Source organism: Carassius auratus, chromosome 29, assembly GCF_003368295.1.
Source record: "Carassius auratus strain Wakin chromosome 29, ASM336829v1, whole genome shotgun sequence".
Lineage (NCBI taxonomy): Eukaryota > Metazoa > Chordata > Actinopteri > Cypriniformes > Cyprinidae > Carassius > Carassius auratus.
Genome location: NC_039271.1, coordinates 17,330,548 through 17,346,096, shown reverse-complemented (window position 1 = coordinate 17,346,096; position 15,549 = coordinate 17,330,548). Strand labels below are relative to the sequence as shown.

At 36.8% G+C, this 15,549-nt stretch overlaps 1 protein-coding gene across 1 annotated transcript; it reads right to left on the bottom strand.

The window, feature by feature from the left end:
* Positions 1-3,922: 3,922 nt before the first annotated feature.
* Positions 3,923-15,146, bottom strand: LOC113048236 (inter-alpha-trypsin inhibitor heavy chain H5-like). Its single transcript, XM_026209917.1, has 14 exons — positions 14,850-15,146; positions 14,719-14,763; positions 13,448-13,611; positions 12,994-13,104; positions 12,229-12,488; positions 11,780-11,955; positions 11,189-11,305; positions 10,760-10,931; positions 9,616-9,928; positions 8,391-9,019; positions 8,191-8,241; positions 6,871-6,987; positions 6,133-6,510; positions 3,923-4,702 (listed from the first exon to the last, which is right to left on the bottom strand). Exons 1-14 carry the CDS (start codon positions 14,985-14,987, stop codon positions 4,395-4,397), a joined length of 2,979 nt encoding a protein of 992 aa, XP_026065702.1. The 5' UTR covers positions 14,988-15,146; the 3' UTR covers positions 3,923-4,394.
* Positions 15,147-15,549: the final 403 nt, after the last annotated feature.

The window sequence follows — 15,549 nt, the reverse complement described above, 5'->3', positions numbered from 1 at the left end:
GTCTAAGGTTAGCAAACACAGTTAAGAACACCTGCAGGGTCTGATGACGGGTGAAACAGGTCACACTCAACCAGACATTAATCAAGTCAGTTAGAGTTGCTGCATTTCTCAGCTGTTTTGGATATAACATCGTCTTTATGGTTTGTTTAACTTCTTGCTAGAGTGCAGTTATCACCCACATTTTAAGTAGCCAAATGTTTTCCCAATTAGTTTTCTTTGTAGGCAATAGTACATTTTAAGTAATTATGTATTTAACAAATGCAGCTATGTTTTTCAAACAAAACCGTAACACTATTCTCAAGTCATTATGATGAATCCATAATGCTTATATACATGTATGTGACTCTGGAGCACAAAACCAGTCTAAAGTCGCTGGGGTATATTTTTAGCAATAACCAAAAATACGTTTGCATGGGTCAAAATTATTGATTTTTCTTTTATGCCAAAAATCATTAAGATATTAAGTAAACATGTTCCATGTTCCATGAAGATTTTTAGTAAATTTCCTACCATAAATGTATCAACTTAATTTTTGATTATTATTATGCATTGGTAAGAACTTCATTTGGACAACTTTTAAAGATGATTTTCTCAGGATTTTTTTTTTTTTTCACTGTCAGATTCCAGATTTTTAAATAGTTGTATCTCAGCCAAATATTGACCCTAATAAACCATACATCAATGGAAAGCTAATTTATTCAGCTTTCAATATATGTACATATACATTTTTAAAAATTTATACTTAAAGTCTCTCTCTCTCTCTCTCTCTCTCTCTCTCTCTCTCTCTCTCTCTCACACACACACACACACACACACACACACACACACACACATATATATATGTGTATATATATATATCTCATCAATAGACATAGCAATTTCTAAGTCTATTAAGTCCCCTTACTAAGCAACTGCATGTCAACTAACTTACATTAGATTATTAGTAGACTGTTAGGTTAAGGTTAGTAAAGTCAATGTACTTGCAAAGATAATTATAGTCTGTACAGTAGCATGTCAGTTTATCATCAAAATAAAGTGTTAACAGATATTTAGCAGAAAGACTAGACTAATAGTACTGTAATGACTGTGAGTTGACAATGCTTTATGTGGCTGCAAAGGTACTTATCAGCAGATGTCTAAAGGGTACCATCAAAATAATCAAACTGATAGGCCTATTACAAAAAACGTATTGTGATACAGTTCATTATTTTCCATAATGTAATTATAAAAATGTAACTTTCATATATTTTAGATTCATTGCACACCAACTGAAATATTTCAGGTCTTTTATTGTTTTAATACTGATGATTTTGGCATACAGCTCATGAAAACCCAAAATTCCTATCTCAAAAAATTAGCATATCATGAAAAGGTTCTCTAAACGAGCTATTAACCTAATCATCTGAATCAACTAATTAACTCTAAACACCTGCAAAAGATTCCTGAGGCTTTTAAAAACTCCCAGCCTGGTTCATTACTCAAAACTGCAATCATGGGTAAGACTGCCGACCTGACTGCTGTCCAGAAGGCCATCATTGACACCCTCAAGTGAGAGGCTAAGACACAGAAAGAAATTTCTGAACGAATAGGCTGTTCCCAGAGTGCTGTATCAAGGCACCTCAGTGGGGAGTCTGTGGGAAGGAAAAAGTGTGGCAAAAAACGCTGCACAACGAGAAGAGGTGACCGGACCCTGAGGAAGATTGTGGAGAAGGACCGATTCCAGACCTTGGGGGACCTGTGGAAGCAGTGGACTGAGTCTGGAGTAGAAACATCCAGAGCCACCGTGCACAGACGTGTGCAGGAAATGGGCTACAGGTGCCGCATTCCCCAGGTCAAGCCACTTTTGAACCAGAAACAGCGGCAGAAGCGCCTGACCTGGCTACAGAGAAGCAGCACTGGACTTTTGGACAAATTTTGCATGTCATTCGGAAATCAAGGTGTCAGGAGGAAGACTGGGGAGAAGGAAATGCCAAAATACCTGAAGTCCAGTGTCAAGTACCCACAGTCAGTGATGGTCTGGGGTGCCATGTCAGCTGCTGGTGTTGATCCACTGTGTTTTATCAAGGGCAGGGTCAATGCAGCTAGCTATCAGGAGATTTTGGAGCACTTCATGCTTCCATCTGCTGAAAAGCTTTATGGAAATGAAGTTTTCATTTTTCAGCACGATCTGGCACCTGCTCACAGTGCCAAAACCACTGGTAAATGGTTAACTGACCATGGTATTACTGAGGTCAATTGGCCTGCCAACTCTCCTGACCTGAACCCAATAGAGAATCTGTGGGATATTGTGAAGAGAAAGTTGAGAGACACAAGACCCAACACTCTGGATGAGCTCAAGGCCGCTATCGAAGCATCCTGGGCCTCCATAACACCTCAGCAGTGCCACAGGCTGATTGCCTCCATGCCACGCAGCATTGAAGCAGTCATTTCTGCAAAAGGATTCCCGACCAAGTATTGAGTGCATAACTGAACATACTTATTTGAAGGTTGACTTTTTTTTTTGTATTAAAAACACTTTTCTTTTATTGGTCGGATGAAATATGCAAATTTTTTGAGACAGGCATTTTGGGTTTTCATGAGCTGTATGCCAAAATCATCAGTATTAAAACAATAAAAGACCTGAAATATTTCAGTTGGTGTGCAATGAATCTAAAATATATGAAAGTTTAATTTTTATCATTACATTATGGAAAATAATGAACTTTATCCCAATATGCAAATTTTTTGAGAAGGACCTGTAATATTTATAAATAGTATGAAGATGAAGACCTCTTATATAAGTAATAAGACTACATAGCTTATCTATATTATCTATTAAACAGCCTGTGTAAATGTGTCTAAATGCCAGTTCAGATGCACTGCAAACACACATTTTGTTAATACTGATTTCATTTGGTGACAGCCATATAGTATATTTTTGAATTTGATTACATTTAAGAATTCAACACAAAATGTTTAATTAGGTTAAAAAAAGCCTTATAAATGTAAAAATGCACATGAAAGGTAAAACTAAATTTAAACTTATTCGTTGTTCCTGCAGAACTAACCACTACACAGAATTATAAAGAATATCAAAAGCTTTGGTAGTTAAAATACCTGCCAATATACCAGCAAAACATCACACTCGAGTTATGGTTATTGACAAAATTCCCAGAAAATATTGAGACGTCATTTTTTTGTCATTATTGGACCCCCCCTTACCACATTATAAAGCCTGTTGGAGGTTTAAATGAATATTATGCACTTGTATTTTAGAGTACGAACCCTATAAGTGCAGATCTCAAACAATGGCAAGATATGAGACTTATAACACATTATAACTACATATAATCCATTAAAACTTAAGTGGATGCAATGAGTTTATTATGTGTTAGAAATCATCATATTCTTAAAGGCTATAACCACAAATAATCATTATAATGTATTAAAACTGTTGTTGTAGTTATTAATGTGAAGATACAGCATACTATAGATATGTTGTTGTTGTTGTTTATCATTATGCATTTATTGCAATGCCTTACGAATTCTTTTTTAATGTACCATAAATACATGCCTCATAGAGAGTGTTAAAAAAACAACAACAAACTTTTAGGGATTTATTGTTGAACTCATTTATCTTTCATAAACACCAGTAATATTAGGACATCAAAAGTAAGGATGCACATGATCAAATAATTTATCAAAATATTACAATTCAGTGTTTAAAAAAAAAAACATTGACATTTTATATATTAATTACTAAATAATTATTAATGGTACAGTAACAATTATTTTAGCGCATTGATGTTGAATAAATATCTGCCGGAATTATATATATATTTTTATACATCGCTAACAATAATTGTTTTCATTTTATAAATGACTTTATTTCTTAAACTGAAGCTTAATCAAAATTTAAATTCAGTACTATTTAAAATAATAATATTATTATTATTACTAATATTTCAAAATAACTGTTGGCTTATCTTTTTGATGTTTTATGATATGATTGATATGTTTTATCTATCTAAATATTAAAATTACAAGCATATTTCATTGTTTAATCTGAGAGTTCATGGTAGTTTTGCATTATTACAAAAACTCCTTTACCCTTACTGTTGTTCTTAAAAAAAAAAAAAAAGACAGCCTATTGTCAAAATTTATTAATACAAAAATGAGTTCCAAAAACAGTCAACAATTATATTAAAAAACAATTATATTAACAAAAATATATATTTGTAGATGACTATGGAAAAAACCCCCCAGTAAAGTACTATGTTCAGATATAAATCATGTACTTAAAGTTCTGCTTATGGGTCTTTGTGATGGTTTTCAAAGTGTTTGTGTGAATATATCTGGGTCATGACCATCAGTCCAGTAGAATTATATTTTGAATGTGTGTGTGTGTGTTTGTCTTAGTGTGTGTTGGCTCCATTAGCCCAGTCTCCTGTGTCAAACAGATGTGACACAACATAATCACTGTATTGTCCATCAATCAGTTTAGCCGCATTGTTTCTGGCAAACCAGCAGTCTACTGTCTGCTTTCCAGAGTAGATTCGCCTGCTCTTCTTTATGACGGTGACAGTACGGTCCTTCACCTTCAGGGCAGGGCAGCTGGGTAGACTGATATTTTCCCCTAGTGTTTCCTGTGTGCTGTTTTTTCCGGCCGTGCTGAAATTTCCAGGAAGCTGTGTCAGCCCAATGTCTTCATACAGGAACTGGCCTGTAAGTACAAAAATATATCATGTAATATGTAGAAATTGTGTTTGCTTTTCTAGTAGCTTTTTTTATGTTTCATGTGCATGTTTGTGGAAAAAACAAGGCCATAATGAGGAAATGTGGCCTATAAATAAACTTCATCCAGTACTGTAAAGTTTCAATAAAAAAGTTGAACCTTTTTTTACTTAAAATTAGGTGTACAGTGTTTTTATGGAAATAGCATTGCAATGTTAGCTTAGCAACAAGTCAGGTTTCAAAATAAATTTTCTCCCTGGGGGAACTAATGAACCACAGACCTGCTGTGAGCTACAATGTTGTTAATCAGTGATATATGCTTCTGTTGTTTCAGTGTTTTTTGCTTTCTTTTTTTTTTTTTTTTACAGTGGAATTCCTGGTGAAAAACTACATTCTCCATGATTCTGTAAAGGAATCTCAACCTATCAGTGTAAGGATGGTTTTCCTGCTAAGACAGGACACAGAACTAAACACCCTGCAATAAAACAATACAACTCACTAATCTGGAGAATAGATCTCAAAGAAAGAGCAAAGGACACCACCTTGCCCAAACTTCACTCCTCTCTTATTTATGAGTGTCCCTCTCCCCCTCTACCAGACTCAAGTCACTGAAAGTTCACCAATTATGTCAGTATACTTGGGGGCAGCTGTAGCCTAATGTTTAGAGAGTTGGACTTGTACCCCAAAGGTTGCAGGTTCGAGTCTTAATTAATTTAAATGTTTGGTAAAATGGTCTCAATTTCACAGCAGTCACTTAAGCCCTCTTTCACACTACACCTCGGACCCGGAAAATTGCCGGAACATTGCCGGGTCGCCTTTCTCTGTGAACGCAAACACGCCCCGGTATTGATTCCGGGATTGATCCCGTGTTGGGGCTCTAGTAACATTGACGGGTTCAGTCCCGGAATGAGCGCTGTGTGAACAAAAGCCAGAACTAATGCTGTAAAGGGTGTTGATGTTGTGATGAAAGTATAACGTGCCTAGCGTTTTCGACTCGTACATTACACGTCACATTCTGATGTCACGTGTCGTTGCGGGACCTTTACGGGTTGTGTGTGAACGCACGCACATATTCCGGGTAATCGCTGACAGAGTGAAAGGGGCAAAATCTAGCAACCCGGGAACAATTGCCGGGACATATTACCAATGTATTTTCCAAACCGCAGTGTGAAAGGGGATTTATTTTAAGAGAGATTGAAAACTTTGAAGAATTCTGTCCTGCTGTTGAGATGAGTTTCTCTCACAAGGTCTCTGGTGATAATGTTCTCTTATCTTTTCTGTAACCTAAAAAAACTCCCCAATTCCAAAACCACCTTTAATTAAACTCCCCGCATGTAGATCACCTCTGCTTGTTTTCTCAAGTTCCCATAACATTCCAAGTAGATTTTAAACAATTGTGTACGTATGCGTACTGCTTACCTAGCAACCCATGTGTATCCTTGCTCAATCCTTTGCTGTTAGCGATGTAAAACCCCAGGTGATCCCGTTGATAGGGCGCTGGATTTTTGTATTTGTGGAATAAGATGACGAACTGGATAGTTCCTAGGATGGTCACTGTCAGGTTTGTGTTAGCTACAATGACCAAACCCAGGTTTGCGGTCTCGATGGAAATGCTAGAGCTGGATGGTAAGATCATCCGGTCCCGGTCGTCCAGTATGACCTTTTGTGGGGTCACCTCAATATAAGAGCGGTGTGGTTTATCGGCTACTATAGTTATGGTCTTGAAATACGTCCTCTGTTCTTTATGACTGCCGGCTGGGGCTGGAGCTCCGATCAGTGCACCGTTCACAGTCACGCCTAATGGTGACAAAAACATACATATAGTCACCATCAAGTTTTTCCAAATAGCTCTGAATACAAAGACATTTTGAAGATTGCTGGTGCCCAAACAGTTCACACTAGCCATTGACTAAAAAAAAAATATTAATGGCTACCATCAACAATTACTTACCGACATTCTTCAGCAGAAAAAAGAAACAGATTTGGAACAACTTAAAGGTGCATAAATGATGACACATATTTTCATTTTTGGGTGAACTGTCCCTTTAAACTGGCCAAGAATCATCACTAATACAAAGCTCAATCAATAGCAAAGCAAAAAGTTAATACTTGTAAAATACTGTGTAAATACTAACTAAAAAGTGTATTTCAATTTACCTGAGTGTTTATGATCAGTCACAAGTCGGAGAATGTGTCCTGGCTCCCCATTAATGTTGAAACACACAGTCAGTTTACTCTGGGGAACCTCCACCACAAAATGAGGGTCACCATCAGCTAAGACAGATCGGAAGATGACAGAAGATATCATTTAATCCGTTTTTACTTCAGTATGGATAATGTGTAGAACACTGTGTGAATATATTATATATATATTTATTTATTTATTTTTTTTTTTTTTTGCATGGAAGTAAATCAAATTATGCAAGCTTGTTGGTTATGTGCAACCCAAAGTCCCCTGTGAATTTTCACATTTAGCAAGTGAAATGTGTTGTTGTCCTTGTGCAACATTTTATTTGAGATTACAAATCATGCCAACAGAAAAGTGGCTTTTCAAAGCTCTCGGATTCAGCTCAAATGGAGGCAATAGATGCATCTACTAGATTTCCTCCATTCAAAAGTTGAAAAAAAGACTACTTTTCCATGCACATCTCGCTTGTGCACATATACCGAATGCATTAATGTATTCTGATGTTTTGTGCATATGACAAAATGCCACTCTATACTTGTCCCATAATATTAATGGTTGCCAGGGTGTTGCTATGCAGTGTTTGTGGTGTTTTTTTTTATGAGGTTGCTAGCGCTGTTGCATACTGTTAAAAAGCCTACCTCCTTGTCTTGTTTTATTTGTTCATTTTGTTTCATGTTGTTTTGTTTGTTTTGTTAGCATTATTGACGGGTTTTTCTTTTTTTTTCCGCTTTTTATCTTTTACTATTATTTATCAATATCACTATATTTTCGGGTTTTGGGTCACTGCTTGTATTGATATTTTGGCAATATTGTGTGTGTTATGCAACCTGTTAGTTTTGCGTTTTGTTAACATTCGTGGCACCTTTTATTTTTATTTTTCACTTTTTTCTTTTACTTTTATTTATCAATATTACTATATTTTCTTTTTTTGTTTGTTTTGGGTCACTGCTTGTATTGTTTTTTTTTGTGTGTGTCTTATGTGTGTAGCAATCACGCCTTAAAAATATTTAGAAAAATAAACATGAAATTTATATAGATGCACAATTTGAGGCCTAATTCATGTCCATGGCACAAAGAGTGAGGAATGAGTTATGCTCTGAAGATTAATACTTGGTGGTTTGTTAAAATCCTGCCCTTTTCCCATCAGTTCCCAAACACAGGCATGTGAATTAGAGCCCATACACAACTCTCATTAGCAATTAACTCTACTCCGATGAATTGGACTTTCAACTACACTCACTAACATTCACACTGAAATTCAAAGCAGACATAGAAAAATGGACAAATACCTGATGTTTTGGATAAGGTGACTGGCTTTTTGGTAAATTTGCTGCCGCCACCTGGAGATAAATGGAGAACAGTGAAATCGTCATGGATTGTTTGAGTCACCTTAATGTTTTCAAGACCGATTGTGTTATGACAATCATAATGATTCTGAATCTGTTCGAAAACAAATGTTTAACTTTCTGTCCAGTTTAAATAAACACACTTGTTGCCTTTGAGACTGCAGAAATTGACTTGGGATGTTGATTTCTGTGCAGGCTCTGGGGTGTTTGACTGTTGTCGTCTTTCGATAGCTGATTGGATGACTCAGCAGGGGGCGGAGCCTCGGTGGCCTCTGCTTCTTTCTGTGTCTGTGCTAAAGATCCATTGGCCAACACTTGTGGTTTCTCCACTATCATTTGGGTGAGTGGCGTGAGGAAATTATATGTTAATGAAAGATTTGTTGCATGTTGCGTGTAGTTTTCCCATTCTGCGCTCATCTGGCTTCTGAGTCGTCCTTTTAGCCCGTCCTTAACACTCAGGTAACCCCACAGTCGTTCCACGTAACCGTTCACATTGGCACCCACCTCCGCTTCCGCCAACCGCCTTTCGGTTTCCTGCTCTCGCTCGTGTATGGACACATCTTTCTCCAGCACGATGCTACGCTCGCTATTGCTGGCGGTTACCTGAACATGCAACGAGTCTGGGCTATGGTTGGTCAGTTTTCCAGCTACAATGAGCTCAGAGCCGTTGAAGTAGTTTGTAAAAAGGTTCTGTGTGATGTATTCCACAGCATCTTCAGAGTACTCCACCCGGATGTCGGATAACAATGGAGTGCCAATTTCATCGTAGAAGCTATTGAGAGATAAAAGGGTAAGAGAGGAGAAAAGGAATAATAAGGCCACAATGCAACAGTTTTGCGCTGAGATTGTGGGTTAATAAGTCATGTATTCTTTACGTTAAACTTGTTGAACTTTTAGAGTGGGGCCCAAATGTTAAGATTTCAGTCTTTCAATGGTGTCTCATGTCACTTTTGACCTTTAACCTTGACTTTAAGGGTTTTTTTGTCCCATAATGCCACATATACTAACTTACTTGCCTCGTATTATTAATATTTGCCAGGGTGTTGCTTTGCAGTTGATGTTCTAGTGCCTTGCTATATGATTTTTAGAGATTTCTGCTAGGGTGTTGCTAGAGGGTTTTTAGGATGGTTTTTACAAGTCCAATTCAAAATAGCCTACTTCTTGGTTTTTTGTTTGGTTTGTTGTCAGTCTTGTGTTTACCTAATATAAAATTGCCCTAAGCTTTTTTCAGATTAGCAGCAAAATTTCATTTCATTTCCACATGCCAATGGTCAATTACTTGAGAAAACATACTGAACTGAACTTACCCTTTAATCAGTTCATAGACTCACAAACGTATGTCGTTAATGGTGAGCACATGTTCCTCACCCTTTGAGCATAACGCTGGCATCTGCATCCTCTGGGATTCTCCTCATGGTTCCACAGTTCTCCAGGGACATCCTCTCCAAAAGCCTGTAGTCCACGTCATCACCCATCCCGATAGTGAAGAGGCAGAACTTTTCCTGCACTGCTGTTTTGGTGTTGCCAATGATGACCGGGCTCTGAACCGCACCAACGGTGGGCCGCCCATCAGTCAGGAAGATTATGAGTGACACGCTGTTGTGATGGGACTCTTCTTTGCTGGAGAGATAGTCACTGAGTAAAGCTGAGCCTGCCTGAATGCCACCATTGATGTCAGTGCCTGAGAAGATTTTAAATGAAAGAGGAAATGAGTTCAACACAAATTTAAACTGTCACTATTTAATTACCCCCATGTCATTCCAAATCAGTCTACCAACAGTTCATAGTAACAACGTTTATCAAGCTCCAGAAAACGACAAAAAACAAAAAAACAAAAACAAATTAAATACCATAAAACTAGACTTTTGCAGTCGACTCTATTTCTTTTTGTCCTATTAATTTATTCATGAATATGTTAAAAATGCAGTTCATACATTCTGTATCATGACTTGAATACATTTATTTTATGATGAAAATGTTTTACTTTAGGAGCTTTATGTGTGGCTTCATTGTACAACTCCATGGGGAAAAAAATACTATATTATATATTTAACATACATATTTTAGATACTATCTATCTATTTATATGTATACAAAATATATAGATAGATAATTTTGTATTATATACTATAATAGTATTTGTTTTTTGTTGTTTTCAATTTAATTTTAGTTAAAGTTTTAGTAATTTTGCTATTTGCTTTTGTCGTCTATATATATATATATATATATATATATATATATATATATTTTTACATTTCTATTTAGCTTTAATTTCTTTTCATTACAGGTTTAGTTTTAGCAATTTTAGTACTTCAAATTCAAAGGCATTTATTTCAGTTAGTTGCCAGTATTTCGTATATCGTAATTTATTTGATTTAATATTAAATTCAGTTAAAAACAATACCGTGAGGTTATATCTTTTGAACTGTTGCTTTAAATTATTTACATTTGATTAAATTAGATGTTTCAGATGTGTAACAGATTGTGTTTGGGAGTGTGTAAGGTTTTCTACCTCCAGTGGGTGAGATCATGTAGATGAATTTCTTGGCGTCACGTATATTGTTGGGTGTAACAGGCACAAGTTTGCCCGGCTGCCATACACGGATACGATTGGAAAAAGTGACAAAATTGAAGTGATCATTGGGCCGCAGCTCGCGCATGATCGTGAACAGAGCTTCTTTGGTCTGCATGAGAGATATAAAAAAAAGAAAACTATTGAACACTGTCATTTGCTGTGAGATGGGTGTGTGTATCTGTGTGTCCAGCTATGAGATCACAAGAACCAGCTGAAAAAAAAAACTGGATCACAATATCATTCACTCCTTCACAGAGCAACACACTGTAACTCCGGAGACAGAAATGCTGTATTTTATTTTCAGTGTTATTTATTTGAGTGTGGAGAACTGATTGCTTCAATCTGCATCGATGACAGAGTATTTACCTGTCTGATTTTGGTTCCAACCATGGAAGCACTGGTATCGATCACAAATACAACATTCTTCGGCACGACAGGCAGGTCTTTGGGGGCAAAATAGTGTACAAAATGTCCATCTAGCACCTGAAAGAAAGCAGATACTTTTACAGCAATTTAATTGTTGTAAACTGTGCTGTGTGTGTGTGCATGTGCATGTGCACAAGAAAGCAATGAGCTCAGTGTGCTGGAAGATTTTGAAGTTTCAGTGACTTAAAAAAATTGAAAAAGCATAACAAAATGAAACGAAAAGGGAACAAAGTGAAATAACTAACATTTCATTAAGACAATCAATAACACAATAATGTCTAATTATCAATATATTATATATATTTTCTATACATTTTTTTAGTATTTACTGCTTTAAAATTATTACTTAATTTCATTATATATATATATATATATATATATATATATATATATATATATATATATATATATATTTTTATCTGCCACAATGTCCAACAAATAATGTATAGAAATGTAAATGTATATTTATATGCATATATATGTCAATATATGTTAATAATATACAATAAAATATATTATGTGTATGTGTACCTGAATATCGCCAATGCCAGTGCCAGTTTCTCTCTCTACATCATAATGCACCACAAATTCTCCCAGCATGCCGTTGGTTGCAATCTTGGCCTGCTGGGCAATGTTTGGAGTGAAGGTGATCTTGCAGAAGGTGTCGTTTTGTCTGACTACTGTGGAAGCTGGTGGTCCTGCTTTACCTTGAGCAAGATGTAAACAAAATGCGATCATGCACCATTTCATGATTAACAACTTGAACTAACCTGTCAGAAAAGGTATTTTCATGTTGTTGCTGTTTTTAATTACTTGGTCTTTAAAACTAGAAAAAGTGGAAGAAATGTAACTGAAACTGGATTCATCTATCTTGCAGCTTTTGAGGCTAAATGTTGCAATATTTTCAAATATTTGAAACCATACCAGAGAGAGCAAATCTAAATACACACTCAAGAATCAAACTGGATACAGCTGGTTACCATCTGCTTTCACATTGCCTTTGGAAGATGGAGTTTTGCCATTTCGTAGGGGTAAGACTTCAAGGTAAGTGATGCGAGAGTGCTCCACTACAGTAACGCCCACGCTGAGTCTGCTGACCAATTGCATTGGCCGAACACTGGTCACATGCTCGTAATGGCCCAATCGTCTCTGCAGCAGCTCTTCATAGGTCAGGAGGAAGACAGCACGGTTGCGTCCAGGAATAGTGACCTCCATTCGAAACACCTCCATCTCACCCTCACTGACAAAGGAGAAGAGAAAACATTGCTTTGGAAATCTGAACTTCTTGCCAAAAGAATTTGTAACAAGATTTGCCAAACCACATTTCAATAAATGTGATCTTTGGGAGAAAATCTATCTCAGATTTCTCAGTGTCTTTCATACTTCTCGTTTGCTCACTTACAAGCAAATTAAATGCACATGTAATCATTTGAAAAACAAAAGGCTCAAAAAATTGCATCGCTTTTTGTATATATTGAACAGTTAATAATGCAATGAAAGTACACGTTGAATTCTCAGGCTTGCCACAAGGGTTGATAGTGAGCATAAGTATATGGTCTTTTTCTACCGTCACTTTTCTCTTTTTAGTACAACTGATGTCATATCAGAACCACAGTTTGGAGACAATCTTGCTGTGCAGGTTATTTAAAGTTAGTTAAACTGCGGAAATGATTATAACTAGCTACTAAATAATGACACATGCAATTTAATGGCACAAACATTTGAGGGTAACTCGCAATCTTCACCTCTGCTCTGGTGTGTTCTTGTTCTTCTTGCCACTGTTTTCTCCACCTCCCTTCTTCATCTTCTTTTCTTTGGCCTTCACCTGGCTGGGAAATACTCGTCCGCCCACAATCCTTTGCCACCATACCAAAAGCATGAAATTTTGTTTATTGCAATGGTAACAGCAAAATGTTGCCAGAAGTGGTATATAAATATGTATCGTGGATAATGACAGTCTAAACTCTCTCAGGGCCTTCAATAACCTCTCTCAAGATATAAACACGGTATTGGATTCACTGACCAACTTATAACAAGCCAATCGCAAGTGCAAAATGTAGCATATTATAAACCTCGTAGATATCCTGGGTCATTCTCAGGAAATTGAGATTTTTATTTATAACAAACCATTATACTTTCTTGACCCGCAGGAGGCATTTCTATTCCTCAAAAATAAAATAAAAATAATTTCAGACTTACATGGTAAAGTTAGAGATGTATGCAGCGGTGGGGATGTGGAATTGAAAGACCCCCTGAGTAGCAGCCGAGTGTCTGTTGAGCATGCTACACGACACCGCAGTGAAGGCATAGCGGGAAATGATGGTGGTCTGGACCGACAGCTCTTGAATGTGAGGTTTAATTTCCTGGAGCAAGTTATGACCATAATTAATATTACATTAATATTTTTGAATAGTAGTTCTGAAAACATGTGTGATGTAGCCATGTGGTTTGCCTAAAGGTCTGGGAGGACTTGTGTCAAGTCCTTACATAAATGCGCCATTTAATTTCTGCGTAAATATCAAATATTGTTGATACAGTTAAACTGCAGTAAACTTTGATCCAGAAAACAATGGAGCTTGTTTTCACACTATATGGGGTAAGTTTTCTAAATCTAACCTTTAACTGAACAACTAAGCCTTTTCAACCTTAAACTGACTCTGAATAATGATATTGTCTTCTGCAGTATAGCTGCTTATAGCTGAATTGAACTGTACTGAACCAACAGTGAACTGACTTGAGCTGAATGATAAAACTATTGTCTTTTTCAGAGCTTACAGAAGAATTTGCAGTTTGTTTAATATTTCATTTCACAAAAAAAAAAAAAAAAAAAACAGAAAAAAAACCAGAGGGAAGTCATGGCCTAGTGGTCAGAGAGTAAAAAAAAACACATTTTGCAAGTTAAGTCTGAACTCCTAATCCTAAGGTTGTGGGTTCGAGTCTCGGGCCGGCAATACCACGACTGAGGTGGCCTTGAGCAAGGCACCGAACCCCCAACTGCTCCCCGGGCACCACAGCATAAATGATGCCCACTGCTCCGGGTGTGTGTTCATGTGTGTGTGTTCACTGCTGTGTGTGTGTGCACTTTAGATGGGTTAAATGCAGAGCACGAATTCTGAGTATGGGTCACCATACTTGACTGTATGTCACTTCACTGTCGTTTGATTTGTTGATTCTTTTGTTTTCCTGTTTATTTCTGTAAAGCTGCTTTGAAACAATATGAATTGTATAAGGTGTTGTAGAAACAAATGTGACAACATTTAAACATTAAAACAATCATGAAAAATGGTGCAGATTTATAACCTACTTTGGTTTATAGAGGAAGACAAATATGGGAATATAATATCTTAAGTTAAGACACTTTTTTTTGCTTCGTTAAAATCAATGGATACTTCCCCAATATTTAAAACAAATAGTAATGATTATTTTACAGTCACCAAAACTGAGAAAGTGCAGGTGTCGCGCGCCTTTACCTTAGTTAGAAGCGTTTTCACCTGCCGCGCGATTCTGCGAGGAGCCTGAAGACAAACACAAGACTCGTGAGATCCTAGATATGACTATTCAGGATGACATTTTCATATGCGAAAGGCAAGAAAAATCCTACAGCATTTGGATCTATGTCAGCGAACGCGTATTCATCAAAGTCCACATCCTCTGACAATTCGGTATCCTCACTTTGGCACTGAAAAACCGCACACAAATACAAGACAAGGACTGTGAGCAGCATCTTAAGATGTGACATCGCCTGTCCCGCACTGGCTGCTCTGCTCTCTGCAGTAGGTCGAGGGTGGGCTACTTCAGTGGTCCTGTGTGAAAAGGGCGGTTATTGCGTCCCACCCATCCGAAGACACCAGTCAAGTGTTTTGGAGGGAGCTCCAGTGTTTGTGGTAGTGTCTAAACGCTAAACAGGAGATTGGCGCTTCTTCTGACGAAGTAGCCTACTTTGCGCAAATGTCATAGTTGGGTGCTTGAGCTTAGTTTAGAAGAACTGGCATGTCTTTATTGGATAATTTCCATAATCAATAGGAAATGGTGTAAATTATTGTCATGCTAAATTCGAAAAAAACAAAACAAACAAACGCTGTAAAGAGTTCACGTTGTTTTGAAGATTTAGGGTTGAGTAGGTTTTAGTAGCCTAACTCAAAATATTATAGCCTGCGCATTTGAATTAATGGTTATTTCATACTTGCAGATCACGATAATAGAAACGTTTTTAAATTTGGTTTAAATTTGCTTTCCATGAAAGGTTCTGCGTGGTTATTTAATTCCATCTCTGGGATAAATTGTATGTATGTATATATATA